Source organism: Dysidea avara, chromosome 8, assembly GCF_963678975.1.
Source record: "Dysidea avara chromosome 8, odDysAvar1.4, whole genome shotgun sequence".
Lineage (NCBI taxonomy): Eukaryota > Metazoa > Porifera > Demospongiae > Dictyoceratida > Dysideidae > Dysidea > Dysidea avara.
In genome coordinates, this window is record NC_089279.1 from 14,240,419 (window position 1) to 14,268,343 (window position 27,925).

At 39.1% G+C, this 27,925-nt stretch overlaps 2 protein-coding genes and 1 long non-coding RNA gene across 3 annotated transcripts in view; 2 read left to right on the plus strand and 1 right to left on the minus strand.

Moving 5' to 3' along the window:
- LOC136262915 (uncharacterized) overlaps positions 1-27,925 on the minus strand; it is a 317,270-nt gene that overhangs the window by 22,735 nt on the left and 266,610 nt on the right. Inside the window, exons 72-77 of the mRNA XM_066057331.1 lie at positions 24,975-25,157; positions 24,779-24,924; positions 24,615-24,717; positions 14,242-14,473; positions 13,661-13,800; positions 13,393-13,600 (exon numbers count right to left, since the gene is read on the minus strand). Of these exons, the coding sequence (XP_065913403.1) occupies positions 13,393-13,600; positions 13,661-13,800; positions 14,242-14,473; positions 24,615-24,717; positions 24,779-24,924; positions 24,975-25,157 (1,012 nt within the window). The remainder of the gene's footprint in view (positions 1-13,392; positions 13,601-13,660; positions 13,801-14,241; positions 14,474-24,614; positions 24,718-24,778; positions 24,925-24,974; positions 25,158-27,925) is intronic.
- LOC136262921 (uncharacterized) lies at positions 144-545 on the plus strand. Its single transcript, XR_010704392.1, has 3 exons — positions 144-205; positions 326-376; positions 432-545. It is a non-coding gene; the product is annotated as an uncharacterized lncRNA (long non-coding RNA).
- On the plus strand, positions 651-2,051 carry LOC136262919 (uncharacterized). The gene is made up of 7 exons (XM_066057336.1): positions 651-829; positions 891-959; positions 1,032-1,120; positions 1,177-1,297; positions 1,447-1,546; positions 1,667-1,715; positions 1,842-2,051. Exons 1-7 carry the CDS (start codon positions 761-763, stop codon positions 1,885-1,887), a joined length of 543 nt encoding a protein of 180 aa, XP_065913408.1. The 5' UTR covers positions 651-760; the 3' UTR covers positions 1,888-2,051.

Consider the following 27,925-nt stretch of genomic DNA (forward strand, 5'->3'; position numbering starts at 1 on the left):
AAAAGCTATGTTTTAAAGTTATTGAGAGAAGAAAATCCAGTAGTAGCCAATCTTTTGATAGATTACTTTGAGATTCATAAGCAGAGTAAGTATATTGCTGCATGCTGCACAATACTTTAACACTTTAAAATTCTTTTTGTAGGAGCAACTGGTACAATTTGGTACCCTTCAAATGAGTCTTTTGAGGATGAGGATAATAAATTAGGTTAGTTTGTAAAGCCCACACACATACGCAACAAATCTAAAAGTAGCATGCCTATATATATATATATATATATTCACATTTTCCTGATGTATGTACACTAACAAATGTTTTGCTTTACAGCTGTCACACAAGAGGAAGAACCCATCAGAAATGTTGCCAAGAACTGCACCAGTAAGCAAGCTTATTGTTTATCTATTTGTCTTATTATGCATGGCTGTTCAAACAGAAGAACAATTAGAAAAAATACGCAGGCTTCCACCACAGCGGCTTTGGGAGGCTAAAATTGGCCATTACAAACTGTTCGATAAATCATTCCTCTCTCTAATTCTTAGAAATGCATGGGTTGCTGATGAGGTAAGAAAATTCTGAAGTTTTATGTTGTGTGGACACTGATGGCACTATAGGTTATATCTGCATACATTGGAGCTGTAGTTAAATCAAACAATCTAGAAAGTTATATATTATTAGATAGCAACATGTGATATGGTGTTGTACACCTGCATCCTACACCCATACTGATTATCATTTGTATTGCAGCAAGATAAAGTTAAAGTGATGGATGTGACTACAACAAATAGAGTTTGTAAAGGCCATTATTTTAATGATGACAAAAAGCTGCTGAAGGTATAGTAAAATATTTTATAGTCCTTGTGTCTCATTTTATGGATATGTTTTATGTGCATAGTTTTTTATACCGGAGTATGAAGTAGTGATTGGTGCATGCCTGGAATACAGAAACCACTGGGTTTTACTGGTAGGCATTGTTGCTATATATTGTATGTAATAAGCAATCTTGAGGTACACTAAACTGTTGCACAATTTACAGATGTTCGAGGAAAAGTCATCTACAATCACTTATGTTAATCCAAAAGGTGAAAAAAGCTCTACCATATCTTTGCTGGAGCGGGGATGGAAGTGAGTACATTAAATTCTTTGATAAATTTTAATTAAATGCATTTGTAATTGTGCAGCCAATTTTCAAGTTACCAGTTTTTATCAGAAAAGAGCAAAAAATTGTATAAATGGAAGGTTGTAACCAAGTCGCACTTTAAGCAAAGGGATACTTCATCATGTGGAGTTTTTGTTATGAGAGTAAGTGCCAAGTTTTGTTTGTGCATATGTGTGTATATTAGTATGTATGGCTTTTCATGCACAACATACTAGTTATTGTATACAGCTGACATGCAATATATATAATATATATATATATTGTGAACAGATATGAAATCCATTATTTTCAGTTTGCAGAATCCTTGCTATTAAATGAGGCATTGCCTGAAGAAATGAAGCAGATTTATGAGCTAAGACAAGGAATGGCAGAGAAGTTAATTGAACTATCTGGTAAGCTCACTATTTTCTTTTAACCAATGCATCCATGGCATAAATAAAACTGTACATTAGGATAACTTGAAAGTTTGTATACATGCATGCATTAACTTTTAATTCTTTCTTGTTGTATAGACTCAGTACATACTGTCATGCTTGTGGATGGGAAGATGGAGGTGTTTGGGTAGGTGCACTCTATAATATTATAATATAATGCATAAGGACATGCACCAAATGCATGCATGTGTCAATGATTGTTCATGGGCTACAATATGCGCATGATTATTTCAGTCTTACTTGTATACTGCAGGTCCAGTGCGACGAATGTGACTGGTGGTACCATTTACCATGTGTAAATAAGAAGCTGAAGAAGATGTGTGTGGCAGATGAAGATGCAGAGAGAATAAAGTTTACTGGACCCTGTTGCACAGCGGATGGCAACTACAGGGTTCAGTTATAAGTACACATGTATTATTATCTGCAAGCCTATGCACATCAGTCAGAACTTATATATAGCTACTTCATTGTAACAGATTTGTTTTACTTACACTTGTGTCTTATTGTTGTAAGTGCATGTTTCATTGCTGTATTTACTAATGTTGTGCACATATTGTATATTGTGGTAAATAAAAATAATTTAGTCTGAATGTATGGCATATAAGGTTGCATGCATGCATGCTGTTCTGCATGGGATTTTTAGTCACTGGCCATGGAAACAGACAAAGTAATTAAATAGTGTACAAAACCTTTAAAGAGTGTGAGTGCACCATGCAAATTACAATGATGCAGTGCATGGTGAGTGCAAAAAAATGCAAAGGTGTGGTGTGTGATTACTTAGAATACAATTACAGTGCATGATTATGTAATGCAGTCTTGAAGAAGATTTATTAACTAATTCATAATCTATTAAGCTAGCTGTTCCAGCATATGATTTTATATAGTTTAAAAAAATACCTTTAAACGTAGTTAATGGGGGGAACGAAACACCAGACCTCTGCCCTGGCAGGAGTTAGGTAGCATTAAAAAGAGAATAGGGCATCAATTAGAGTAAACGCGCATGCGTAGTCAGTACCACGCGACCAGTGAACAGCTGCATGAGAGCGTAGAGTGTTTATAGGTTCATGGCGAAGCAAGATAAAAGAACCTCAAACAAACGTGGGTCGCAAAGCCAATCGACCACCAAGAAGACTAGCGAATCGGCCAAGAAGAAGACAGACTCCACCAAGAAGACGAGAGAACCGGCCAAGAAGAAGACAGACTCCACCAAGAAGACTAGTGAATCGGCCAAGAAGAAGACAGATTCCGTTATTACACGTGGTGCTACTTCTCACTCCGATTCCTGCACGGAACGGACAAATTCCAGGCTGACATCCAGCGCTGGAGCTTCGAGAAAGCGTGGAAATGCTAGCCAATCCTTAGCTGCAACTCGGAAGAGGAAGACCACGGACTCGTCCACCCAGCACGGTAGCAAACGTCAGAAGACTCGTCCACTAACCACAGCGGATATACCTGCGATAGTAAAAGCCGTCAGGGACGGACTCCCAGAGCCCACTGAGACTTCACAAGACAGCGACGACCTAGAAGATACCCAGGACACCAATGTAGCCATCTCCGATTCCAGCGATGAGTTTGGTACGTACAACTTAAGAGTTGTTTACAATTGTGTGTGTATATATATATATATATATATATTCCCGCGTTGCAATAGTAGCTACCCACTCCAGGTACTGTGGGCTCGGACGCCCCCTGGTGGTGCCTTGTTGATTACTCCTTATAATGCCCACCAACATCCTCATTGGACTTGTATGTGTCCCAAACTCAAAATATTGGCTATGTATGTGCCTCCACCCTCGTGGACTCCTTGATTACCAATCCAATTGCTATCACCACCTCCGTAGTTTAATGACATTGTACCCATACAGGGCTAATTGTCGTGCATCTTCTTATGTGACCATTCCCCTACTATTCTTATCTCACTCATTCTTCGTAGACTTTGACGAAACCCTGACCGGCAGCCAACTGGAGCATGTCAGAGAACTCAACTCGCTTCGCCAAACCCCCGATCTCTCAGAGACCGAAGACCAAGGTTATCACCAACTTCCTATCTTAATTAGTGATGGCTTACCACCAGTGCCAGCCCGATTAGTGAAAAGAATTAAGCAGGGGATATTTGTTGAGATGTCAGAACTGCTCCCAGACCACCTGGGGTCCACTGACGCTAACATGGAAAAGGAGGATCGCCATACTAACAAGACAAAACTCAATGAAGTAAATAATATCATTGACTGGATCCAATGCTTTGGTATATACATTGCAGTACTCTCTCGTTCTACCCCAGAACGTGTGGCTGATTTAGTGGGCTACCAAAGCTTGATCATATCTGCCTCCCATTACCAACGTGCAGGTCGCTGGGTGGTCTATGATCGGAGATTCCGCCTGAAAGCATCGGCCGCGAATATAAAGATATGGTCAGCTATTGACATCACTATTTGGAATATGGTGTTTCCTAACTACCCCCTTGGAACTTACCAACCTGGCCAATCACAGCTGATGATTCCAGCCAACACGTATCGCCCTCCTAGACAACCAGCTCCCGAACCCAAGTTTCAAATCTGTCTAAAATGGAATGAAAACCCTGAGGGTTGCTCCCGTGCTTCATTCCGCTTTGACCACATCTGTTATCGGTGCGTGCACAACCCCCGCATCCTTGACAAGAACCACAAGGCTATTGAGTGCCCGCACAGAGAAAAGAGGGCAGCCACTCAGCAGCAAAAGGGACCACCAGCACTAATGAACCTTTAAGTTTGTCTTTTTTTTAAAAAGCATAACAGACCTTATCATGTTCAGTAGCGTAGCTATTAGTGTAATTTTTTTTCTCTTCCTTATATGACTTGCTTTCATGTGTGTACAAACTGTTATGCATCATAATTGCCATGTTTTGGGTACTCTATGTATGTTAGCAAGACTTTCGCCATGCATACATCGCACACAATATAGTGAGGCCACTGCAATATTCTCTGGTCTTCCTTTACAGCCTTGTCAAAGGAACATATCATTGGAATTCACCTGGACGACATCTGTTCCCCATACCAAGAATGGGTCCCTGCGTGGAATACCCTCCTTGCCGACCTACCTGTCGATGTCAAAGTTCCACATGAAGCCACTGCCATCACAACCCCCTTGAATTCAAAGAACTGGGCCAGGCTTCTATCAAGCCACCCTAACCAGGAGCTAGTGCAATTCTTCATCACTGGAATTTCTGAGGGCTTTCGTATTGGCTTTAAGAGTCCGCCACAGCCCCTGAAATCAGCCAAGCGCAACCTAGAATGTGCTCTTCAGCACCCAGACACTGTCAGGCAATACCTTACTGATGAAATTGCTCATCAACGGGTCGCTGGCCCATTCAAGCGATCAACTATCCCTGATGCACACATCAGCAGATTCGGGGTCATCCCCAAAAACCACCAGCCCAAAAAATGGTGCCTGATAGTAGATCTGTCCCACCCAGCTGGCAAGAGTGTCAATGATGGAATCCCCAAAAACCTCTGCTCCCTCACATATATAACCATTGATTCTGCCATCCAGGGCATCATGCAACTAGGACAAGGCACTCTACTAGCAAAAATCTACATTAAGAGTGCATTCCGGTTACTACCTGTGCACCCCGCCGACCGTCACCTGCTAGCGATGCATTGGGACCATAACCTTTACATCGACACCTGCTTACCTTTTGGACTTCGAGCAGCCCCAAAACTGTTTAATATATTAGCTGATTTGCTCTCCTGGATACTCACTCGAAAGGGAATTGCACCAGTTCTTCATTACCTGGATGACTTCTTAACCTTAGGGCCTCCAGGGTCCCCCACCTGTGCACGTAACTTAGCCACTATTAAGGAGGTATGCTCTACCCTCGGTATCCCACTTGCCCTAGAAAAAGTGGAAGGGCCATCTCATACCCTCACATTTCTAGGCATTACCTTGGACACCCAAGAAATGATGGCACACCTGCCACCAGATAAACTACATAGGATTCGCAGCCTGCTAACATCCTGGCTAAAGAAAAAGAAAGCCACGAAGAGAGCGATACTATCCCTAGTGGGCCTGCTGCAGCATGCTACAAAAGTGGTGAAACCGGGACGCACATTTGTAGCCAGAATGTATAGTGAAGCAGCCCGTCTCCGCCGCCTATCCTTCTTTACTCGCCTTTCAGATGGTTTTCGCTCAGACCTCAGATGGTGGTACTTGTTTGTACACGCCTGGAATGGTGTCAGTTTCCTGGAATGCTCAATGACCCCTCAGCCTCCGGATATCTTCATTGAGACAGATGCATCCGGTTCCTGGGGCTGTGGAGCTCTGTTCAATAACCTTTGGTTCCAGTTGAAATGGTCTACCGAATGGAAGCCGATAGACATTATGGCGAAGGAACTGGTGCCCATTGTGATAAGCTGTGCCATTTGGGGCCCCCTACTCCCCAAAAAAATATTAGAATTTAAGTGTGACAATCATGGCCTAGTTGATGCTATCAACAAAGGATCATCGAAGGAACCAGTGGTCATGCACCTGTTAAGATCTTTGTGGTTCTTTTCAACCTTTTTCGAAATATCTATTAGAGCTGCTCATATCCCTGGAGCTCTCAACACGGCCGCAGATAAGCTATCTAGAAATCAAGCCACCCAATTTTTACATTCCCACCCTAATGCCTCTCACATCCCGACACAAGTTCCAACCCCGTTGCTACGGATTCTGTCACCTAGACGCCTTGACTGGACCTCCTCAGCCTTCATGCGCCATTTTAGACGCGTCATCAACTTGACTCAGCAGTACTCACCTTGTTCTAAGTAGCAGGACAGTAACTAGACCCACAGAATAACGTTCCAAGTTAAGACTACACCAACACTATGATTTTGCATTATATTGCTTCTCAGTATTTGTACGTGCATAACAATACTTCTCTAAGCATACTATTGTACAATGATTTATATTTCTCTTGTCAATCTCAATAATGTACTTTGTACTGTACTTTCCTTGAAGGGCACTCAACTCACCCTATCAGACCAAATGGTGGTTATCCTAGATGCCTACCAGTTCCCAGTAATTTGGACCGAGGTCAGCTAATCACATCTGCTCGTCAATTCCTGGAGGGGGGGTTGGCCACAACTACCAGGACTACTTATGCAGCAGGCATCCGACGGTACACCAGTTTCTGTAAAGCCACTAATCTCCGCACTTTACCTGCATCGGAGTCTACATTGATACTATTTGTGACCCACCTAGCTACTGGCAACATCTCACAGGCTACCATCAAAGTTTACCTCTCAGCTGTCCGGCACATTCACGTCCTGAGGGGGCTCCATAACTCATTCAGCCAGCAGCTTACACCGCGACTCCAGATTATTTTAAAAGGGATCAAGAAGCACCAAGCAATCTCTCACCCATCCAGGGTACGCCTACCAATCACTATACATATCCTAAACCGGATTAGAGGCATTCTTCGACATAAGAACCCCTCTTACTCAGAAGCTTTGCTTTGGGCAGCATGCTGTCTTGCCTTTTTTGGCTTCCTCCGAGTGAGTGAGTTTACCATACCTAGCACAGCTGCTTATGACCCTACATGCCACCTATCCCTAAAGGACATTGCAGTTGACAACAGGGACAACCCCCACTTACTGCAGGTGGCCATTAAGCAGTTTAAGACTGACCCCTTTAGAAGAGGTGTAAACATTTACTTGGGTAAAACAGACTGTGCCATCTGCCCTGTCAAAGCAATTCTGGCATACTTAGCTATGAGAAGCGACCAGGCCGGGCCCCTCTTTATTACACAGAAAGGAAGAGGCCTTACCCGCCAAGTATTTAGCTCAGCACTGGACTCCTTATTATCAAAACTCAAGCTTGACTGCAAACAGTACAACACTCACAGCTTCCGGATCAGAGCTGCAACCTCTGCAACCCAAGCTAGGATACCAGACAGCCACATCAAGTTGTTGGGACGCTGGCAAAGTGGTGCCTACCAGCGCTATATCAAAACCCCTCCAACAGAGCTTGCCAAGCTATCGAAGAAATTGGTCAGTAGTCTATAAGAGAAGCAATTGCAGGAACAGTTGCTCTCTAGTTACAATATTGCACATACTATAATAGATTATGTTCAATGTATTGACTCTATCAGTTTAGTACATTTACAAACTTGTAGGATAATTGATTCAACAGAACACAGGTTAAGCATGTCTCATATATATTTATATTACCTAGCCCCCTCCCCCTAAGTACTACAACAGACCACTTGGGTGAAAGGTTCCACCATCCTTCAGTGGTCCCCCTTTCTGTGGCTTGAGTATGGGGAATTCGGAGGAAAACGGAAATGACTCCTGACGCCGAATTCCCATCTTACCCAAGTACCTGTTGCCTTATAACCAAGAAAAGGGCCCATTCATGTTTGGCCGTAAAAATAGAGTTGGAACTTTTATCCTACAAGGCAGCCGAGACCCCGTACATTTACCAAACTACCACCACAATCAATAGCTTGTGGGAGGTGAAGAATGCTTGGAATGGTGACAGTAGCCACTGCTGACTCCCCTGCTTCACATAATAGGTAAGTGTACAACATTAAATGTGACTGGGCCTGCAAAAACAGGGCATGTGGGCACAAACTACACCGTGTCACTCTACAGGTCATATCTCAGTGCTGGAACAGAATATTTGAATTGTGTTACTTGCATCATAAAGCCAATTAAATACTTACCAGATGCTCAAAATGGCATTGCCATAGTATATTGGTACAAAACATTATGAATGATGAAAGTTTGAAAAAGTAGGCAAAAATCATGTGCCCACATGCCCTATTTTCGCAGGCCCGGTCACAAATATAGTTTTAAAAAATACCTTTAAACGTAGTTAATGGGGGGAAAGAAACACCAGACCTCTGCCCTGGCAGGAGTTAGGTAGCATTAAAAAGAGAATAGGGCATCAATTAGAGTAAACGCGCATGCGTAGTCAGTACCACGCGACCAGTGAACAGCTGCATGAGAGCGTTACCCATGCACCCCCTTCCCTCCACTTCTCTGGCTTGGCCTCACTGCATAACTTATGGTACATTGCATTGGTGTACAACAACCGTGTCAACCAAAACACAGCAAGTCTCAGTGGTACACCGCATTTTCAGTAGTGTATTTAACGGGTACACACCCGGAGCACATCTCCCAATAAAAGACCTGTAGTCTTACCTGACATTTGTATACCGACCAATGAAATTCTATACAGCCATGATATATCATATATGGACCTGCTATACTGGTTACGGTCCCGACTTGGTGTATGCGTGGTTCACACATACCAGCTGGAAACATAGCCCATTGTAATTGTTTGTCACTTTACTTTATTTTTTTAACCAATACAGATAGACATATGGCTGTATCAGCCCACATCAAGTACAACTGACCTCAGTGGCATTACTACCATTCAACTGTGGTGATATCACCGCCATCCGGTTCGCGAGCGCCTGCTGGCATCTTCACAAAGCAAGTGCCAGTACCTCGCACCGAGGGGGACATACCAGCACACTGCTACTCCGTCTAGCATTTGCTGTCCCCTTTACATGGGTGCACCAACACACTGCCACTTTGACGGCAACTGTTGACCCCATCTCGGCCAGATGGTTGCAACTACATTCTGGCGCTCTGTTGTCAAATGTAGACGTGCAACTCATCCTGCGCCAATTCAAACAGAGCACCAGCACCACCAGCTCTGGCTGCAACGCAGCACCTCCATTCCTGATAGAAGGAATGTGATAGTATTGGGGTCTCCCCTAGGATGACTGCCAGAGATATAATAGGCTACGTAGAGGCTTGAGTATGGGGAATTCGGAGGAAAACGGAAATGACTCCTGACGCTGAATTCCCATCTTACCCAAGTACCTGTTGCCTTATAACCAAGAAAAGGGCCCATTCATGTTTGGCCGTAAAAATAGAGTTGGAACTTTTATCCTACAAGGCAGCCGAGACCCCGTACATTTACCAAACTACCACCACAATCAATAGCTTGTGGGAGGTGAAGAATGCTTGGGATGGTGACAGTAGCCACTGCTGACTCCCCTGCTTCACATAATAGGTAAATGTACAACATTAATGATGGAAAAATGAGTACAGATGGCTGTTTATTCTACAGTAGGGTAGTTGGTAGGTGAAATTGTGATGTCGTGTGTTAGAGTTACATGGGACAAGGTAATGGCTGGGAATGGATACTAAATTAAGAATCATTTTGTAGCTACATCATTGTCACTTTTAGAGTGGATCTTATTGATTATAAACTCTGCCATTCTAATTCATTTGTAAGACTATAGCTAGTATGTCATGAATAATCATTTTAAACAAATTTAGCCGAATGTCTGAATTTTTTATGTCTCTGTGAAGATGTGGATACCATAGCTACTGTGCATCCATATTATATGATTGGTACCACCAATAATGATGAGCATTTGATAGCTATGAGGTGGACAATTTTTGAAATTTCTGTGTAAAATCCCAGTGTATTGTTTGCCTTTTTGAAATAGCTCAAGCTACCCACTGCAATCTTTCATTTCTATAGTTTTATCCCTAAATATTTTGCTACCTGAGGTATTTGTCCCATTTCAATCGAAGATTTAGGTTCTTAACCTATAGTGGTGCATGCGTGAAAGGATACTCCAGACTGAAGTGAGTAAACGTATGACTATGGCCGTACGCATACGGTACGTACCATACGCATACGGTATAACCATACGTGTATGGTACATACCGTACACATACAGTACGAAATTTCGTACCATACGTGTATGGTACGTACCATATGTGTATGGTATGTACCATACGCGCATGGTACAAAATACGCATATGGTATAGAACATTAACACAATCTTAGTTGATTAACAATGATTGAACACTGAGACCACATCTCTTAACAACATATCACAATGACACACCCTGTTATTATTGGCCTAGTTGCATTCATAATGCTAGCACAATAAAAATATTAAATAGAGGCACACACCCTGGCTGGACATTATACCAACTGCAGAACAACTGTTGCCAATAAGGAGCTCTGTGCCAAACTTTGTCTCTACCTACTAACACGTAGGAGAAGGCTATGGGCTTCATTATTTCACTGCTCAATGTCACTTCTGCCTGACAGGTGCTTTTTGGCATACAACAGTATGTATAACGACTGCTTTATGAACTTACCTGGGTCCTCCTTTGTGTCCCATTTATCTTGGCTGAGAGCACAAGGTGGTAATTCACAGTGTAGCACTGCATTATGGCTTCCCTACATTTGCAATGGGAATTATTCAAGCTTTCCATTGTGACTGGATTGATTGCAGAGGTCCCTCTCATAGTGTTCTTCATTTGTAACACTGTGTAATGGGCTGAACATAACTGAGTAATGACTACTTCACCATTTCAGTAACTGATAATTGGGGCACATGTTCAGGTGATACAATAAGCCTGGTGCTATTCTTTCTTCTAAAGTGGTATGCACAGGTTTACCAGTCATTATAATGTGATGTAACACTTTCACACCTCACATCAAAGAAGCCGCCCAGGCTACATTCCATATGTAGGCTAGCTAGCCATGCCACATACGAAATGTAGACAGGCTACAACTGGGCAGTGATTATATAGACATTGAGGCTGAAATTGATCCATGAAAGCCACTCAGACGGAGAACATTTTGTTATCCTCACCATCCTATGAGTTGAAAAGTGTTTGGCCAAGGTGAGAACTAGTGCTATAGCTTATTCACTGATTGCTTCCGCACAGTTTTGAATACGGACACGTTCCCATCATGAAGCTACCACTCTGCATGGAGTAACCACTCTACAAGCAAGCTTATCTATCAGGCCTTTAGTAAACCCTGTACGTTTTCCATAAACGATTCAATAGTACTGATTAAAACATTAAACTCTGCATACCCAAAATTCTCCTTGACATCTCTAAGATATGTCTGTTCATCATAACAGAACATAACCAGAATGTACTAGCTGCTGACCCATAATCAAAACTTTTAGGTATGCAGATAAAATAATTATATCCAGTGGCTGCACTCATATTGACTTGGGTGATTGATCACCCTGTACAAGCTATCAGCCTGATAAGTGTACATATTAGTTGTAACACGGGGAATTTGGGCTTTGCCTGATCTGTATTATGCCCAACTGCCCGAGGGAAGTTGGCCATAATACATATCAGGCAAAGTCCTCATGTCTGTGTTACAACTATTACATAACAAACAAGTACAAGGAAAAATTAGGAATTTTAAGTCTGATTAAGCATCAAAGAAATAAAAATAGTGAAAATATAGAGGTTGATACACCTGAAGATGTATGTACTAGTGAACATGTAATTCCTAATTCAGTTATGCATATAGACTGCAGTAGGAAGGAAGATTTCTTCTTCTTTTCTTGCCAAAAGATCATGTGAATGAGCATGCATGCTGGTTATAGATTATGATCGTATCTGTATCTGGTGTGAATCACTAAAATTTTTTTTTACCTGCATCACGGTGAGTATTACATCTGTTAGTTTCCAACATTAACTCGTTTTAAATGCTTTAAACTTCATGTAAGGGATTACACTGGCATCTATACATAAAAATGTCATGATATTTAATAACCATTGCTTCAGGTTTCATGGTGGATCTAGCAATGGGATACTACATGTATGATGAACATTCCGCAATGGTAGTGGGATTAATTTGTGAAAATTAATTTTTCAGATTGCTGACCCTACCTACAATGATTAATTTTTCCCAGGGTGACTAGCACCCCTTGCCACCACCCCCACAAAAAGGTTAAACTAATGTGAAGGAAATACTTGACCTTCAGATGTTGTAAGGTCTAGTGCCTTAATTACCACTAGGCTGCCACAGTTGTATCAAGCTCCATGCAAGCAGGTGATAACTGACTATAAAAAAGAGAAAAGCAAATAGAATACCACATCTATGAAGGTTAATGTATCTTTATACCAATTTTCTTGAAGTGATTACTTGTACGCATGACAACAAATTGTTCCATTTTTTATGTCATATTTTACTCCTATAGTTTATAATTAAAAGTTTTAATTGGATCAGCACCAAACTTAGTACTGTAGACTTTGCTTTTGGACATTCTTGAGGTGTGCCAAATTTCAGTGCAATTGGATAGCACATTTGCATTTTAGCTATAACAATTTGTGTGCAAAAACATGAAAAAAAATGAAGGAATAAAGTTTTGGTCGTTTGTGCAGTATTTCAGAAAAGTCTAAGGTGATTTTCTTTATAATCTGTTTGGTATGTGAGTTCTCCTACCAGGCAGGCATCTCTACTGTAAACTTTGTTGAAATCAGATACTAGATCACGGAGCTATACATTTGAGTTATCTTTCTGTGTTAATATACCCACTGTGTGGTGCACCAGCTTCTTGGGCACTCTACTGTGTGTCTTGCATGATAACAGTAATCAAAGTTGTGTATTAAAAATTACGTGTATTAGGGACCCTAGAGATAAAAAGTAGTGGAACATGATATGTGCATGGTATCACAACATAGTATCTTTGTGGCAAAATTCCTACTTTAGCAATATTATGCCATTATAGGATTTCCCACATGGCTATGTTGTAATACCATCATCCACACATCTTGCTTCACTTCTTTTTAATACTTGGATCACCATGCTCTTCACAAATAATGGTATATAGTTTATTTGATATTATTTTTAGAGTGATACTGAACAGCAGTTGTATTACAGGTTGGAAAATTTTAATTCCTGTTAAAGGTCAAATGGGGTTTTGTTTGTTACACACTTTCACCGCTTGAGTCACTATATGCTAAGCAATCATTATTTAGAAACACATTATTTACCTCTGATCTGTTCAACTGCATTGGGTTGAGTCAACAGTCCAACACAGAAGGCACCAAAGTTGGTCCACAACATCAAATACCATGAGTGTAAACTGAGGGTGCCTCTTGTGGCATGTGGTATATAATCCTTCCTCCCATATTGACCATCTTCATCTAACTCACATCCACAATCATACATTAATCCTCCTTTTTTGACTCTGTTAGGATACTAACAAGTAATAGACAGCAATATTTTATTGATGATATACGAAGCTACTTTCTAAATTACCATAAATCCAGTTAAGTAGGTGTTTTCTAATTGTCCAGGCCAAAACATGTGATACCATATATGGTTACTACGATTTGGTAGAGCAAATGCAACGCCAATCATATTGGCTAGTGCATGACGTAGATCAGTATCTGACAGATCTAAAAAAGGAGCATATACTGCCATATATACCAAGTTATTACATTACCGTAAAGTCAGTATACTAAACACACAAGGCTTATCCCTTACTATTACACAGAAAATAAATGTCTAATGTCCAAGATGTCTAATGTCTGAGATGTTCTGTATAAACGTCTAAATTTAACAGATGTAGAATCAAAAAGTGGCAGTCAAAAACGGCTGAAATGATGCTAATAACATTATTAAGAGGCATTAAGACATTAGAAGCATTACAATTAATACAGTTTTTGTTTCACAGTATTCGCAGCTTCTATCAATTTAACAGTTAGGTAATTGGACTGCCAATTACCCCAAAATGTAGACCCCAAACATGTGGGGGTGGTGGGATAGGTGTGACACTATTAACATATGCATGTAGTCAATAATGCATCAAATAACCCCATGCATGCAAATCTGTGTACCTTCATTTTCTGGATTAAATAATTCCCAAATTGCATCTTCCTTAAAGGTAATACCAGATAACTTCCTCTTCATTTGGCTTGCACCAGTAGAGTCAGAGGTGGGTACTGAAAGTTCTTTTTTAATCATTAGAGTAGGTTCAAGGAAACACTTTAGTAAATTGATATCCCCATCTGAGAACTTTAAGTCACTTCGGGTATTTTCAAATAAGGAAATTAACTGTGGGCTGCATTTCTGCAATAAGGAAATCTTATAATGTTACAGTTTTTAACACATATATTAAGTATTAGGCTAAACAGAATTGAATTGGAGCAATTTATTTAAAACAAAACAGTGCACTTATAGGAGCTGCTACTAAAAATAGCAATCTACACTTAATCATTCTCCTGTATAGACATTATCCCAACATGTCCCTTGAGCTGCTTTATTCGAGAATTTCTACATATTTAGTAAATACATTAGATTATATGGATACAAGGGATAATACTATTTTTAATTTTCAACAATGCACAGGATGTGAGGAAAAACTTCACTATAATGTAGTCACATTCCAGGAATTTATAAGTAATTAACACACACACACACACACACACACACATATATATATATATTAAACATCATTTTGAGTAGAATGAACAATTATGAATATGAAAGTGATAATAAGTGACACAAGACAAAAAGGGTAGAGGGCTGTTGCATACATACTTGACATAAGACATGTGATTGTTAGCACATAAATCAGGTGACATTAAAATACCGACAAATTATAGTCTGTAAGTAAAATTAATGATAGTGTGTCATATGGCCAAGGGAACAGAGGTGCTCACTGTTCTTTGTTTGTACAGTTGATTACAGAATTCTTAAAAAGTATGCTGTACCGTGAGTGTTTCCGTAAGACTCCTTGTGAGTAAATTTTGCTGTCCTAGCTATGGATTTAATAGCAATTGAATCACACTAATCTTTTCCCTCAGTCTGGCTGATCTGGCATCACTACAAATAGTTTTCCAGCCCAAGGAATGTTTACAGCATGGGAAGAAAATTTTCAACAACTTTGCAATCGACTGTAACGTTGTGTGATGTACTGAAAGCGAAATGTAATGGTCATCACTTTCGAGTCAGTAATTGATATTTGGGGGACACGAATCATCTGCATTCTTTGCAGTGACTTGATTGATTGCAGTGGCATTTCTCCTACTGTTCTTCATTTGTAGCACTGTGTAACCATGTGAAAATAGCTGAAAGCAAAGTGTAATGGTAACTTCACCTTCAAGTCAGTAATTGATAGCTGGGGCATGCATTCAGACGAAAACATTAACTCTGGCACTGACCTTTCTTTTATGCAGTATCCGTGGGTTCACCAGTCACACTAATTAATGTTACAAAAAATGTATACAAACAAGTACAAGGAAAAATTTGGAAATTAAGGATCATTGAAAAAAAGTAGGGAAACAAGGGAGGTTGTCTACACCTGCAGATATACTAACCCTAATTCAGTTGCAAAAACAAGTTTTAAATCAGTACGCAAATAGGATTACCATTGTAGTGTGGACCTTTTGTGATTTGAAAGTACTGAGAGAATTAGCTAAGGAGATCAAAAAAATAATTCAGGGTTCAAATCAGGGACCTCCACACCAACACACCTAAATACAAATCTGCCATTGTTGTAAGTTTCCCACTTTACTTAATTTCTACCTTATAAATAAAAGTTCTAGTTTACTACACCAGAATATAATTTTATATATATCATACCGTGTGTCGTGCGGCCCAAGAAGCCGGCGCGCCACACCGTAAGTATATTTACAGGAAGAAAGAAAACGTCATTTTCACACCTTTGTATCTCGGTGTGAAAATGACGTCTAACCCTAATCCTAATCCTAACCCTAATCCGATTGGAACCACATTTGCTACAGAGTTGCCCGCTAGCCCGGGGAGTATACATTCCAAATTTGAAGGAAATCGCTCAAGCCATTTCCGAGATACAAGCTGCCAAAGTTTCGATTTTTTTTTCTTGGTTTTTTTTTTCTTCGTGTTTTTGCACACTTGCAAAAATTGCTATAACACTCGAACGCGTGCTCCTATCGCCTTGAAATTTGGTACACAGAAAGGGAGTTCAAAGGCGAATCCTAGCATCAAATTTGGTGCAATTCCGATGAATGGTTCAGGAGTTATGACTGATTATTCGCGTAAAACAAGATCGATTTGTTGTCATGCCTACAGGTTAAACCGCTTCATGGAATGAGTTGAAAATTGCTATGTAGATGGAGTAACCATCGTAGGAGTGCCTTTTGGTGGTTTGAAAGGAATCGAGATAAAGACCATGGAGATATGACACAAAACCCAACCTGTGTCACAATTACGCGATCGATTTTTATGAATAAAAAAATATTAGTTTTCACGCCTACTAGGCAACCCGCTTAGAGCAATGAGCTGAAAATCGGTGTATAGATGGAATAATCTTCATCGAAAGTCCTTGCAGTAGTACAGAAGAATTGGATTACAAACCACTGAATTATGATTCGAAAGCCAACTCCGTGTAGCAAATACGAGATCGAGATACTCTAATAGAACAGTCACCCTAATAGAGCATTCGGCTAATTTATTTACTACATTATAGAATTCTATTACATTACAGTTATTCTGTAGGGAGTTCAGCTGCAAACAGTTAATCTTATAGACAGTTCAGCAAGAAGCAAGTCATCCTGTGGAGAGTTAAGCTACAAATATATTGCTGTAGAGATTCAGAACATTACAAGTCACACTGAAGAGAGTTCAGCTATAAACAAGTCATGCACCCTGTAGAGAATTCAGCTACAATTACGTCACTCTCTAGAGAATTCAGCTACACAAGTCACTGTGGAGAGAGTTCAGCTACAAATAAATTACCCTGTAGAGAGATCAGCTACAAACAAAACACTTTACAGAGAGTACAGCTACAAACAAATCAACCTTAAGAGTGATCAGTAACAAACAAATCAACTTGTAAAGAGATCACCTACAAAAACGCACCTTGTACAGAGTTCAGTTACAAACAAATTACCCTGTAGAGAGATCAGGTAGAAGAATTCACCTTGTAGAGAGTTCAGCAACAAAGAAACTACCACGTAGAGAGTTCAGCTGCAAACAAATCACCCTGTAGAAAATTCAGTTACAAACAAATCACCCAGTAGAAAGATCAGCTAGAAGAAGTTACCTTGTAGAGAGTTCAGTCATGTAGAGAGTTCAGCTACAAAGAAATTACCCCTTAGAGAGTTCAGCTAGAAGAAGTCACCTTGTAAAGAGCTCAGCTACAAAGAAACCATCATGTAGAGAGTTCAGCTACAAAGAAACCACCTGTAGAGAGTTCAGCTACAAACAAATCTCCCTGTAGAGAGATCAGCTAGAAGAAGTCACCTTGTAAAGAGCTCAGCTACAAAGAAACCACCATGTAGAGTGTTTAGCTGCAAAAAATCACCAGTAGAGAGTTCAGCTAGAAACAAATCACCCTGTAGAGAGATCAGCTAGAAGAGGTCACCTTGTTGAGAGTTCAGCTACAAAGAAACCACTACATAAAGGGTTCAGCTGCAAATAAATCACTTGTAGAGAGTTCAGCTACAAACAAATCCCCCTGTAGAGGGATCAGCTAAAAAAAGCCACCTTGCAGAGAGTTCAGCTACAAAGAAACCATCATGTAGAGAGTTCAGCTACAAACAAAACACCCTGTAGAGAGATCAGCTAGAAGAAGTTACCTTGTAGATAGTTCAGCTACAAACAATTCACCCTGTAGAAAGATCAGCTAGAAGAAGTCACCTTGTAGAGTGTTCAGTTACAAAGAAACCATCATGTAGAGAGTTCAACTGCAAACAAATCACTCTGTAGAGAGTTCAGCTGCAAAGAAACCGCCATGTAGAGAGTTCAGCCTCAAACAAACCACTCTGTAGAGAATTCAACTATAACGACAAATCACCCTGTAGAGAAGAAGTTACCTTGTAGAGAGTTCAGCTACAAAGAAACCATCATGTAGAGAGTTCAGCTACAAAGAAACCACCATGTAGAGAGTTTAGCTGCAAACAAATCACCCTGTAGGGAGTTCAGCTACAAATAAATCACCCTGTAGAGAGTTCAGCTAGACGAAGTCACCTTATAGAGAGTTCAGCTACAAAGAAACCATCATGTAGAGAGTTCAGCTACAAAGAAAGCACCATGTAGAGAGTTTAGCTGCAAACAAATCACATGTTGAGAGTTCATCTAGAAACAAATCACCCTGTAGAGAGACCAGATAGAAGAGGTCATCTTGTAGAGAGTTCAGCTACAAAGAAACCATCCTGTATATAGTTCAGCTACATTTCAAGTCACCCAGTAGAGAGATCAGCTGCAAAAAATATTCTGTGGGGAATAATGGGCATGTAATAAATATCTAATCCAAAACAGCCAAGCTGTAAAAAAAGTGTGCGGCCCTCAGAAAGGCTATGGTGAAAAAAGATGTGAAATCCAAGGTGGCGGCCAAGAAATGGCTGTGATGGTAGGTTAATGGTAAAAATTTTAATAACGACAATTCAGGTGAATTTTTGTGCCACTTCACAAAATTTACCTAAATTGTCATTATTAAAATTTTTACCATTAACCTACCATCACAGCCATTTCTTGGCCGCCACCTTGGATTTCACATCTTTTTTCACCATAGCCTTTCTGAGGGCCGCACACTTTTTTTACAGCTTGGCTGTTTTGGATTAGATTTCATTTCTTTTTGTATTTGTATACCCCAAAGCCGGCCTATGGCCAGCTTTGGGACTTTTTTAACCTATGTTTTTTTCTTTACTACAGGAAGAAGAAAAGATGAAGTAGATGTACTTTAAATATTTTATCAGTAAATGTACAAATTATATATACTGTATAATACATATGTGACCGAATTTGCGAAAAGGGGTCTTCCACACACATCCAATTTGCCAACTTTGACAATTGATAACTTCAGATTGGAAAGAGCTATTGCCTTGATATTTGGGCAGTGGTGAGCACCACTAAAGCTGAATACATGGTGAAATTTTCAGGTTAATATGTTACTTGAACACTGAGTTATGGTCTCCAACGGTTACAGAATTGGATGTGTGTGGAAGACCCCTTTTCGCAAATCCGGTCACATAATATTATATTGATTACAGAAATCTCCATGGTGGTTTCTTTGTAACTGAACACTCTACAAGGTGACTTCTTCTAATTGCTCTCTCTACAGGGTGAATTGTTTGTAGCTGAACGATCTACAAGGTAACTTCTTCTAGCTGATCTCTCTACAGGGTGATGTGTTTGTAGCTGAATTCTGTATAGGTGATTTGTTTGCAGCTGAGCTCTTTACAGAATGGTTTCTTTGTAGCTGAACTCTCTAAAAGGTAACTTCTTCTAACTGATCTTTCTACAGGGCAATTTGTTTCTGGCAGAATTTTCTACAGGGTGATTTCTTTGCAGCTGAACTCTCTACATGGTGGTTTCTTTGTAGCTGAACTCTCTACAAGGTAATTTCTTCTAGCTGATCTCTCTACAGGGAGATTTGTTTGTAGCTGAACTATCTACAAGGTAACTTCTTATAGCTGATCTCTCTACAAGGTGATTTGTTCGTAGTTGAATTCTGTACAGGTGATTTGTTTGCAGCTGAGCTCTTTACAAAATGGTTTCTTTGTAGCTGAACTTTCTCCAAGGTAACTTCTTCTAACTGATCTTTCTACAGGGTGATTTGTTTGTAGCTGAACTATCTACAAGGTAATTTCTTCTAGCTGATCTCTCTACAGGGAGATTTGTTTGTAGCTGAACTCTCTACAGGTGATTTGTTTGCAGCTGAACTATCTAGATGATGGTTTCTTTGTAGCTGAACTCTCTACAAGGTAATTTCTTCTAGCTGAACTCTCTACATGGTGGTTTGTTTGTAGCTGAACTCTCTACAAGATAACTTCTTCTAACTGATCTTTCTACAGGGCAATTTGTTTCTGGCAGAATTTTCTACAGGGTGATTTCTTTGCAGCTGAACTCTCTACAGGGTGATTTGTTTGTAGCTGAATTCTGTATAGGTGATTTGTTTGCAGCTGAGCTCTTTACAGAATGGTTTCTTTGTAGCTGAACTCTCCACAAGGTAACTTCTTCTAGCTGATGCATCTACAGGGTCACTAGTTTGTAGCTGAATTCTCTACATGGTGGTTTCTTTGTAACTGAACTATCTATAAGGTGACATCTTCTAGCTGATCTTTCAACAGGGTGATTTGTTTGTAACTGAACTCTCTACAAGAAAACTTCTTCTAACTGATGTCTGAACAGGGTGAATTGTTTGTAGCTGAACTCTCTACAGGGTGATTTGTTTGTAGCTGATCTCTATACAGGTTACTTATTTTTAACTGATCTCTTGAATTCTGTTCAGGGTGACTGCTCTATTAGGATGACTGCTCTATTAGAGTGTCTCGATCTCGCACTTGCTACACCAAGTTGGATTTCGTGTTATAACTCCGTGGTTTTAAGTCTGATTCTTCTACACCATTGAAGAGCCTTTCTAAGATGATAACTCCATCTGTACAGCGATTTTCAAAGCATTACCCCAAGTGGTTTATCTGGTAGGCGTGGCAAGCATAATAATAATAATAATAATAAAAATTTGCTAATCTCGATTGCGTAAGTGTTACACACTGTTGATTTTTTCGCTGTATCTTCCTGGTTTTTAGCTCGATTTCTTTCAAACCACAAAAGGTTTGAGGTTCAATAGTTAACCTATTCACCCACCGATTTTCAGCTTCTTCCCATACGCGGTTTACCCTGTAGGCGTGACAACATATTGGTGTCATTTTTCGTGCATAATCGCTCATAACTCTTTGCCTGTTTATGGTATTCCAGCCAAAGTTGGTACAGAGATGCGCCTTTGCCTTGGCTGTTTTCTGTGTGCCAAATTTCAAGGCAATCGGATAACGCGTTCGCGTTTTATAGCAGTTTTTGTAAGTGTGCGAAAAGAGGAAGAAAAATAAGAAAAAGAAGAAAAAAAACGAAGAAACTAAGCCAATTTTTGAAGTCGCATATCTCAGGAATGCCTGAAGCGATTTCGCTCAAATTTGGAATGTGGAGTACTGAAGGTGGAGGGAATCTACACAGCAAAATTTGTCTTGTTTCATCAAGGCAGCACAGAGCTACGGAGGTGCGAAAATTGCGTTTTCTTTCTTCCTGTCAATATACTCACGGGGTTGCGCGCCGGCTTCTTGGGCCGCACGACACACTACCGTGTGTCTTGATATGTATATAATTTGTATAATTATCAATAAAATCAAAAATTAATTGAAGTATTAAAAATCTTCTTTAAGTTCTTTTCTTCTTCCTGTGGTAAAGAAAAAAAACACATAGGTTAAAAAAGCCCCAAAGCCAGCCATAGGCTGGCTTTGCAGTATACAAATACAAAAAGAAGTGATATCTAATCAAAAACAGCCAAGCTGTAAAAAAGGTGCAGCCCCCAAAAAGGCCATGGTGAAAACAGATGTGAAATCCAAGGTGGCGGCCAAGAAATGGCTGTGATGGTAGGTTAATGGTTAAATTTTAATAACTACAATTCAGGTGAATTTGGTGCCAAGACCAAGCGGCACAAAATTCACCTGTATTGTCGTTATTAAAATTTAACCAGTAACCTACCATCACAGCCATTTCTTGGCCGCCACCTTGGATTTCACATCTTTTTTCACCATGGCCTTTTGGGGGCCACACCTTTTTTTACAGCTTGGCTGTTTTTGATTAGATATATATATATATATCCATGGAAATTCTAGATTGTTCTAGAACATTCTATGTGCGTTGTATCAGAAGTGCTAAGAACAATGTGTGCCCTATTAGAGTATTAAAACTTGACAGATGCTAAAGCATGTTGGGGCAAGTCTAAACTCTCTAACTTTAATGTGATATTAAGTTGGATTGTTTTACTTCACTGTACCACCTTGACCACAAGCTAGGAAAGCGGAAGGTGGATGTGATGAGCAAAATCTATGATAATGAGTATTTCCTCTGATTGAGTAACCACACTATAATGAATGCATGTACTGCAATATGTATAGATTATATATAATCAAGAGTCCATAATGACTCTTGATATAAGCTATACAGTATGTCACTAATAGTTTAAAGAAGGGAGGGTTAAAGTTACCATTAAACTCCTATCACAAGTAAAGCATCAACACCTCATTTTTCTTTAGAAAATAACGGCTTCACCATAATTTATTCAACATGCACCTATCAACCTATCAATGATTCTCTATTAGCAGTGTAAGGTTGTGGTTGTGTATCATATTGGAATAATAACATTCCATACATTCCAACATCACCATGAATAGCTATCGTTACTAAAATGTAAGTAACACAAACATTAACACAAGCAATTCTGATATAAATGATCCATGACATGCACAACCATATGTATGTACCTAGCCAATCTAAATGAAGTGACATTACAGGTGAAGCTACACTTTGAAACATGTTATTCAATCAATTATATAATTTGAGAGAATGCGAAAACACCTTTCCCCAAAGAAACTTTGAATTTCACGCTCTCCACATTTCTGTAGCAATCACTTTATGCGGCCATAAGATTTTCTTATGCATTCAAGCATAGATAATACATAACTCCAGGAGTCCGGAGGTATACATTATCTATGATTCAAATAAATAAATAAGAGATTGCCATGATACTTGTATGTATTGTTGATTGCTATATACATTCATGTTCATCATCCATATACATGACATTTAAACACACCTTGGACTACTACTTTCTCACTCATGATCATATATGTGACACTCGTACATACCATGGATATTTACATTTTATCATTCATCTTGAAGCATCCATATACCTGAACCATGGTCCACCATAATGTTTACTTACTGTCCATAACTGCATATGACTCTTGTATGTACTGCTTTCCACTTAATGTGAGGCTCACTCAGGCTCACCCCAATAAATAGTCAGGCTATATACTGACCCTATCAACCTACATACGTATCAGTCATGTGATTTAGTTACTCTGATAGAGCTGTCAGCCCTGCTGCAATTTGCTGTCACACCTACCAGCTAAACCACTTATGCAAACTAGTTGAATTTTCTTGCATGTGTCAGGTATCTATCACTGTACAAACCTTCAACAATGCTTTTTTAAAAATTAGTGAGTTATTATAATGTGAAAACCAAACATTAATCAAGTGCATTTGAGATCTCTTTATAGAGCAGTCACTCACATAGATGTAATATTCAGCAACTAATATGAAGTAAATAATACAAAAATATAATACAAATGTCTCTTAAAAATCTAGTTCTTCAGTTTATCTGTAGGAAAAAAGATATCCAAAAAAGCCAGCATAGTTATAAATAAATCAATTTATAAAGCTGAAAAGCCATCTGTCAGCCTGTCTGCATTTCATTTGAGTTTGCAAATTCTTTTTGCCAGCTGTTGCATGCATTGAAGTGGTTTTGGCACCAAACAAAGCACTCATCATCCATCATCTAGGAATAAGCTAATGTTTAAATGAAGCTTCTAACTGCCATCGTTCAATGTTTACAACATGTTTAGGTGTAAAGCAAAAACTCGCCGAATTCTTTCTGTAAACTGCATGCAAACTGCAGGTAAATAATACCTATGCATTATACTTATATCCTTACAATTGCCACTATTTAAAGTAGTGTAACTATAGGGCAATGAAGTCCTGCACATAGGGTAATGAAATCCAGCACATACAGGCAGGATTAATTAACTATTGTGGTACTGCAGGAGACAGTAAATTACACATCTTCAGGTTGGATGTGCTTGTATTGGATATCATATTACACTGTGTCCAAATAGCCAGCACAAAAATCATTACTTCAAATTTGATCCCAGGTCCCAGCGCTTAGTAACTGTTCTTTAGTTCACTGAGCAGTAAGTTACATGTATAACTATACTGAAATATAGTGTAATTAGGGCAATAAAGTCTTGCATGTAGGGAAGGTACCAGTGCTAGTGATATATAACCCAAAACAGCCAAGCTGTGGAAAAGGGTGCAGCCTTCCAAAAATAGGTTAGCTTGAAAAGTATGCGATATCAAAGGTGGCAGCCAAGAAGTGGCTGCAGTGATATTAATAATTGTAATGTTACAAATTAAGTGACAGTACTATATGATATCATTGTAGCTATTTCTTGGCTGCCACCTTTGATATCACATCTACCTATTTTTTGCACCATTTCCTACAGTTGGGCTGTTTTGGATTAGATATCACTAACAGGATTGGGGTGCCACTAAGAGAGTGGATTACTACTAAATTTGGATTTCAAGGAATGAGCAAAGTTGTCTGCTAACTTTTGAATTGTAAGATTCACAATTTTCACACAGGAAATTTATTTTGCAGGTTCATACTGACCTTTTTGCAGAAGTACTCATAATACACGCAGAGCCATATCATCATTCTAATGCATGATCTGCTTAGCTTCTTGTCATTAAAGCTCCTGTCACTATTTTTGACACTATTAATATAATAACCAAAGATAAGATCACATTAAATGTGCTAAAACACACAGTCCATACATTGTAAGAAATGATCTTTTTGGTTTAGTTGAGGAAGATTCTGATATGGCTCGGAAACAATCACATATTTCTTTGTACAATTTACTGAATTGATCATTAACACTGCTCAATACAAATGGAAACAAGTGATTTGTTGTTGATAAGTCCTGTAGGGCACAAAATCCTGTAAACATAAAAAAGAAATTAAGATCCAAACCTTTAAATGTTCCTTCACATATTTAAAACCATTGAAGAGATTCCACCATTCCTTGTTCTCTTCAGACAACAAATGCAGCACACCACGTGGGCCATGAAATTTCTTTATCAAATGCATAAGTAGTATGTCATAGTGTGTTTGATCTTCCACAAAATGGTTAACATCATCAGATACATCCAGCAGCTGTATGTACAAATAATAAATCTATAACATCCTTGAGAACAATAATTCTTAAAATAGAGATAACCACAATTATTTGTGATTAGCTACCACTAAGAACAAAGCAAGAAAAGAAGCATCAAATAGAAGCCTGCTTTAAACATCTGTTATATGATAAATTGGTCTGCTGGTAATTTTTGAATGCAATATAGCTCAAACATGTCTCAAACATGATTAAATGTGACCGGATTTGCGAAAAGGGGTCTTCCACACACATCCAATTCTGTGAACTTGTAAGATCATAACTTTGTGTTAAAAACAGATATAAGCCTGAAATGTTCACCATCCGTTAACCTATGTTGGTGCACACTATTGACCAAATTGCAAGGAAATAACTTTTCCACAACTGAAGTTATGAATTGTCAAAGTTGGTAAACTGGATCTGTGTGGAAGACTCCTTTTTGCAAATCCGGTCACAAATAACCATTATTTTAATACATTTCTGCTACATATACATAAATCTTGGATGTGACTCAAGTAAGTGTGAGGAAAACTGACACCAAGTTAATGCTCCAGTTGTTTAACCAAGCTCACACCCTGCAGCTAGCCTAATGCAGTTTGCTGGCTGTGGAACACATACCTAGCTCATGTAATTACTTTTGAAAAAAATGTATGTGTGTTTATGTAGAGAAAGTGTGGGAACATTAAAGGTGCACTATTGCCTTAATTTGATAGTTTTACTTAGAGTGGCATGTGAACCTAAACAACTACAATACAAAACTAGCAAATAGTGGGGATTTGTGGGGATATTAAGATATTTAATTGCACTTCCTGTAAACATTATCTAATCCAAAACAGCTAAGTTGTAAAAAAAGAATGCGGCCCCTGAAAAGACTATCGTAAAAAAAGATGTGAAATCCAAGGTGGCAGCCAAGAAATGGCTGTGATGGTAGGTTAATGGTAAAAATTTAATAACAACAATTCAGGTGAATTTTGGTGCTGCTTGGTCTTGGCACAAAATTCACCTGAATTGTTGTTAATAAATTTTTACCATTAACCTACCATCACAGCCATTTCTGGCTGCCACCTTGGATTTCACATCTTTTTCACCATAGCCTTTTTGAGGGCCGCACTCTTTTTTACAGCTTGTTAGATTTCACTTCTTTTTGTATTTGTATACCCCAAAGCCAGCCTATGCCAGCTTTGGGGCTTTTTTAACTTATCTTATTTTTCTTTTCCACAGGAAAAAAGAAAAGATGAACTGGTTGAATACTTTAAATATTTCTGATTTTATCAATAAATGTACAAATTATATATATATATATATATATGTTATTTGCCTCGCACTTTGGCACCCTTTCCTAAATATGTATATCTTTTGGTATATATTTCGAATACCATGATATCTGTAGTATAATATGTTAATACAACATCTCGTCTCCCACTTGGAAACAGTAACAGCAATTTCTAATGTTTTTACACCATTATTAGTACTGGTAAGTAATTCCTTGTGATTAGCATGCTCAAGGAGTATGCACATGTGTTGCAGCCTGCAATCTTCTTGAAAATCGGTCCAACAATCCATAGCAACTGTTGCTAGGCAACAAAAAGTAAACCTAACCTATTTACATGCTTTTTGGTGGTTGCTATGGTGTCAAAATCATTTTTAGAATTGGTAGTGGTTGCCTGGGTTGCTAGGCAACAATTTTGTTGCTAGGTAACAGATATTGGTTACTATGGTACCAGTAATTGTCAAGTTGGACATGCCCAATTGGTAAAACAACTAAACACTATCAAACAATTTTAGCCAATCAGATGCGTATATCAAATGTACAAGTGATATACTGATTCTATTGGCTAGTCTGCTGTAGTATATCAAAAATATACCACAAGCTGCTATTGGAGTTTTTCTACAGGACACGATATTGATGTTGTATTAATATATATATATATATATATATATAATACATATATTTCTTACAGAACTCTACATGGTGCATGGTTTCTTTGCAACTGAACACTCCACAAGGTGAGTCCTTCGAGCTGATCTCTCTACAGTGTGAACTGTTTGTAACTGAACCATCTACGAGGTAACTTCTTTTAGCTGATCTCTCTACAGGATGATTTGTTTGTAGCTGAACTCTCTACAAGGTGACTTCTTCTAGCTAATCTTTCTACAGGGTAATTTGTTTGTAGCTCAACTCTCTACAGGTAATTTGTTTGCAGCTGAACTCTCTACATGATGGTTTCTTTGTAGCTGAACTCTGTACAGGGTAATTTCTTCTAGCTGATCCCTCTACAGGGCGATTTGTTTGTAGCTGAACTCTCTACAAGGTGACTTCTTCTAGCTGAACTACGTAGTTGAACTCCCTACAAGGTAACTTCTTCTAGCTGATATCTCTACAGGGTGAATTGTTTGTAGCTTATCTCTATACAGGTGACTAGTTTCTAGCTGATCTGTTGAATTCTTTTCAGGGTGACTGCTCTATTAGGGTGACTGCTCTATTAGAGTATCTCGATCTCGCACTTGCTACACCAAGTTTGATTTCGTGTTATAACTCCATGGCTTTAAGTCTGATTCTTCTACACCATTGAAGATCTTTTCTAAGATGATTACTCCATCTGTACAGCGAATTTCAAAGTATTACCCCAAGCGGTTTTTCTGGTGGGCGTGGTAATTAGTCGTTTTTTTTATTAGTTAATCTCGATTACATAATTGTTACACAATGTTGGTTTTCCGTTGTATTTTCCTGGTTTTTAGCTTGATTTCTTTCACACCACAAAAGGTTTGA